At 42.9% G+C, this 3,864-nt stretch overlaps 1 protein-coding gene across 1 annotated transcript; it reads right to left on the bottom strand.

The window, feature by feature from the left end:
* Positions 1-2,661: 2,661 nt before the first annotated feature.
* On the bottom strand, positions 2,662-3,225 carry LOC106691268 (uncharacterized). The gene has a single exon (XM_014436982.1). It carries the CDS (start codon positions 3,223-3,225, stop codon positions 2,662-2,664), a length of 564 nt encoding a protein of 187 aa, XP_014292468.1.
* Between the last annotated feature and the right edge of the window lie 639 nt (positions 3,226-3,864).

The following is a 3,864-nucleotide window of genomic DNA, read 5'->3' as shown; positions in this document are numbered from 1 at the left end:
TTTTTTCCCTTTTGTAACTATGTGTTTGTATCTTTTTTAGCCCTGACGAAGCCCTGCAACGTGGGGCGAAACGTTGGCTCAATAAAATAGTATAATTATCTACTATTTGAGTTTTTTTTACCGCACCCGAACCATGTTCCATTCATCTATACAGACGGTCAATCAATAATATTCCAGACTGAATAATTACATTGCTCGAAAAAAGTTATGGAAAAAAGCACGCGGAAGAATTGAAAAGGAAAAAACCAAAAGGGGGGCGCAGGAAAATCTAAAGGTCACAGACAGGATGGGAGATATTTGTAACAGTCAGCGAGCAAGAAGTGCCGCCGCAACCCGCTAGGGGCCAGCACTACAACGGTATATATATATAATTGTATATAAGTTTATCATCATAAAAATACGATCTCTTGTATAAAATGTATATATGTTAATATGTAAAATGTAAGAATATTAATTATAAAATAAAAAGAGATTGAGCAATAAGATTCTACGGAACTATCTCAAGTAGAGTTAAAAGAGTGAATTCTCAGTGATAACCGATTACATAAGGCCTTCAATTGTCACCGGGATTGATCCACCAGATCATAATTTAAATTTTGTAGTATATAATTGTAAATGTTAAAATAAATAAAATTAGGAGGAAAGAAAAAAAAAAAAAAAAAAAAAATTTCATTTATAGTTTATATTTTTTTCTTATCTTTACGTTTCATTAAAAATGTCTGTAAAAAAAAAAAAAACCATCAGATCAATCCGGAATGGCCCCTCCCCATTCTTTGTTAGCCCCTGGCAGTACAGCCACTCATGTAAAACCGCCTTCAGCGGACCAAGCCTGGAACATCTAATAATGCCACAAGGCAAAACAAGATAAAAATGTAAATATGTGTATATATATCCTTAGTTTTAAGTAGTATATATTTGTAAATGTTAAAATAAATAAAATTAGGAGGTAAGAAAAAAAAAAAAAAAAAAAAAAACATCAGATCAAGCCTTCTCCGGGTCTAGTCATAGCACTGGTGGCTTACACTCTTAGTGTAATAAATAAATCTATTTGAGATAGAGAAGTTTATTGCTAATCTATTCTCGTAAGAGTTGGTTTTTGTTATGCTCACCTTAGACTATGGCCTATCTCCTCTCCCTTACTCCAGCAATCTTAGTCCGTCCACTTCATCTCGGCAACTAAGATTGTAACCTATTTCCTAACGGTTACACTGGTCCGTCCGCTTCATCTCGGCAACCAGTGTAATTTCCTGTCTCTCCCCGGCTCTAGTCCGTCTGCTTCATCTCGGCAACTAGTAAGCTGGCTCCTATCATGACAGTTCTAGTCCGTCCGCTACATCTCGGCAACTAGAACTGTTACTCTGCCTCAAACTCTCTCACCTAAACCTCCTCTACCTAGTCAGTGTCCAGGGCTCATCCCCTGCCACGGCCTTCCTTTCTAACCTATTAATGAATATGCCTTGTCGTGGGCCTTATGTAAAGAGATATCAGGCTGGAGAAATCGCCTAAGACCAGATAACACCGAGATATTAAAATTGGGACGATCGTATATAGAAAGTTGGGTTCTAACAGGGGTAAGGAGATGCAGCGATATGAGGGCCCATTCAGGGTGATAATCATTAGGGAGAATAATGTAGTTACGATAAAGAGTATCCGAGAACCTATAAAGAGGCGAACTGTCCATATTGAACAATTAAAACTCCCGGCAATGATAATATAGAGACTGGACTGTTCTCATATCACCTCCACTTGAACTGTAGTTATTTATTTAAATTTTTAATGTTGTGTTTTAGTTTATTTGTGATTGTTGATCGCCATTTTCCGGATCGCTTCTACCTTATTTGCGTCTGGCCTGACTCCCTGTTCCTATATTGTGTGTCCTAAAAAATTTATCTGGTTTCTTCCCAATATTGTTTTTTCGCTCGATAACTTTAACCCAAATTTCCGGACCTGTTCGAACCCCTAGCGCAAGTGGGACATATGTTTTTCCTTCATTTTGCTAAAAATGAGCAAGTCGTTCATGTATACATGGACTCGTCGATTTCCCTTAAGAATTCGTTCATCAATCGTTGGAACGTAATTGGGGCATTTTTCAGTACGAAGGGCATCCTCGTAAATTCATAATGCTCGTAAATTCATTGTTTGTCCGGTCATCTCCAGTAACTCTCCCTCCTTGAAGAAATTATCTGCCTATTTGTGCTTTATTTCCTGTCTCCAATTGCTCCCCCCTCCTTGGATCGCACCTATCCGTTTGGCTTCTCCCATTCGAAGCTCGCGACACCAATATCTCATCTCCGCACTTGCCTTTCCTAATAGATCGCAACATATAATAGCCTGATATTCACGGGGCATTTTCTCCACGATATGAACCCTGAACACCCCTTCTTCGATCCCCCATTCCCGTAAATCAATGTCCGTCTCCCCTTCTACTCTACAGGGCCCACCCAGAGTGATTAATTGACAATGACAGACCTGAACATCCATCTGGAGTTTCCTCTAACCGTCGCTCAGCTTCCTCAGCGCCTCCCGGCACAGGATGGTGTGGGAGCTCCCCGTGTCCACGAGGCATTTCACGCCGCTCACCTTGATGATAGCCAGACCGCTGATCTCTCCTTTGATGTTGAAAATCTCTAATGTGCGGTCGCCCCTCTCCTGGCACCCACCTCAACTCTCTTGCCTTGATCTCCTTCCCTCACTTACTCGGCGCCATCTACTGCTTGGCGGTTTATTGCTCCGTCCTCCTCTTACTTCCCCCTCTGTTCCTGAGGCTTCTGATGCTTCTGAGGTTTCACTAGAGGACTCTCTAGGTCTATAGTCCTCTCGTCTTTTCAGCTGTATCCGCTGGAAATTTATTTCCATCGGTTCCCCTGGTCCCGTCTCTGCCCTTTTGTACGTATAAGGGCACTGGCGTGCTATGTGGCCTTCATTGCCGCACTCAAAGCACCTAGTGCGAAGGCAATGGGCTACAAGGTGTCCTACTTTTCCCCACCCGTGGCTCTTCCTGTCTTCTTTCCCTCCTTCGTTGCGTACTCTGCCCTGGTTCCGCCGCCTTTCTCTACCCGTGTCTCTGTCTTTACCACTATTTTTGGGTTCTCTTCTCTTCCATGGTATTGATGGATTCCTTGTGCGGTGGTACGGTACTCTGTTCCATCCTCCATCATCGACATCCATCCTAACATCCTCCTCTTTAGCTAGTTGCACCTTCATTATGGAGTCGATGAAATTCATCTTCCAACTCACGACATCCGCTGCAAGAGTCTTTCTCATCTTTTCTGTGGTCAGATTAAGCTATCCTAACAGCGTGGCTGCGTACTGTCCTTTAGACTGCCCGTGCTTTCTCCTCTCCCGCAGCATGTAGAAAATGTCTTCTTCCGGGGACCATCTGCCTCTTCCATAGGCCTTCTTTAATCTTTCCTTCACTACTGGCCATGCTGTTTCCTCGTCTGTCTGAATGTGGTTCAAAACACTTCGCTTGATCCGGCATATGAGTGCTGCCTTGAGGGAAATCGCGTCATTCTTGTCCAGAAACTCCTCTGAGACCTTGGCTGCCAACCTCTCCATGATGCGATCTCCACCTAAAAATAAAGCGATTTAACTCACCGATTTCGCTTGAGAACCGCTCCAAGTCTGAGATAGCTTATCTAATATCCTGAGAGGTTATTGCTCTCACTTTCATTTTAGCCAACATATTGGCGTGAGCAGCCGCGAGAGTGGTCTTTAGCGCGGGGGCGGCAGGAACTCCAGGACCCGAACAGGGATCTGTAGAGCTGGCTGCCTCAATGCAGGCTGTTGTTGTGGTTGACCATCTCCATTAACCATCTTGGTCAGTAAAAAGAAATAACAATTTAAGCGAAGTAAAAGATAAGA

The sequence above is a fragment of the Halyomorpha halys genome, unplaced genomic scaffold (genome assembly GCF_000696795.3).
Source record: "Halyomorpha halys isolate HHAL.00 unplaced genomic scaffold, Hhal_1.1 Scaffold2201.1, whole genome shotgun sequence".
Classification (NCBI taxonomy): domain Eukaryota; kingdom Metazoa; phylum Arthropoda; class Insecta; order Hemiptera; family Pentatomidae; genus Halyomorpha; species Halyomorpha halys.
Note: the sequence above shows the minus strand (reverse complement) of the source record. Positions and strands in the feature narration are given on the sequence as shown.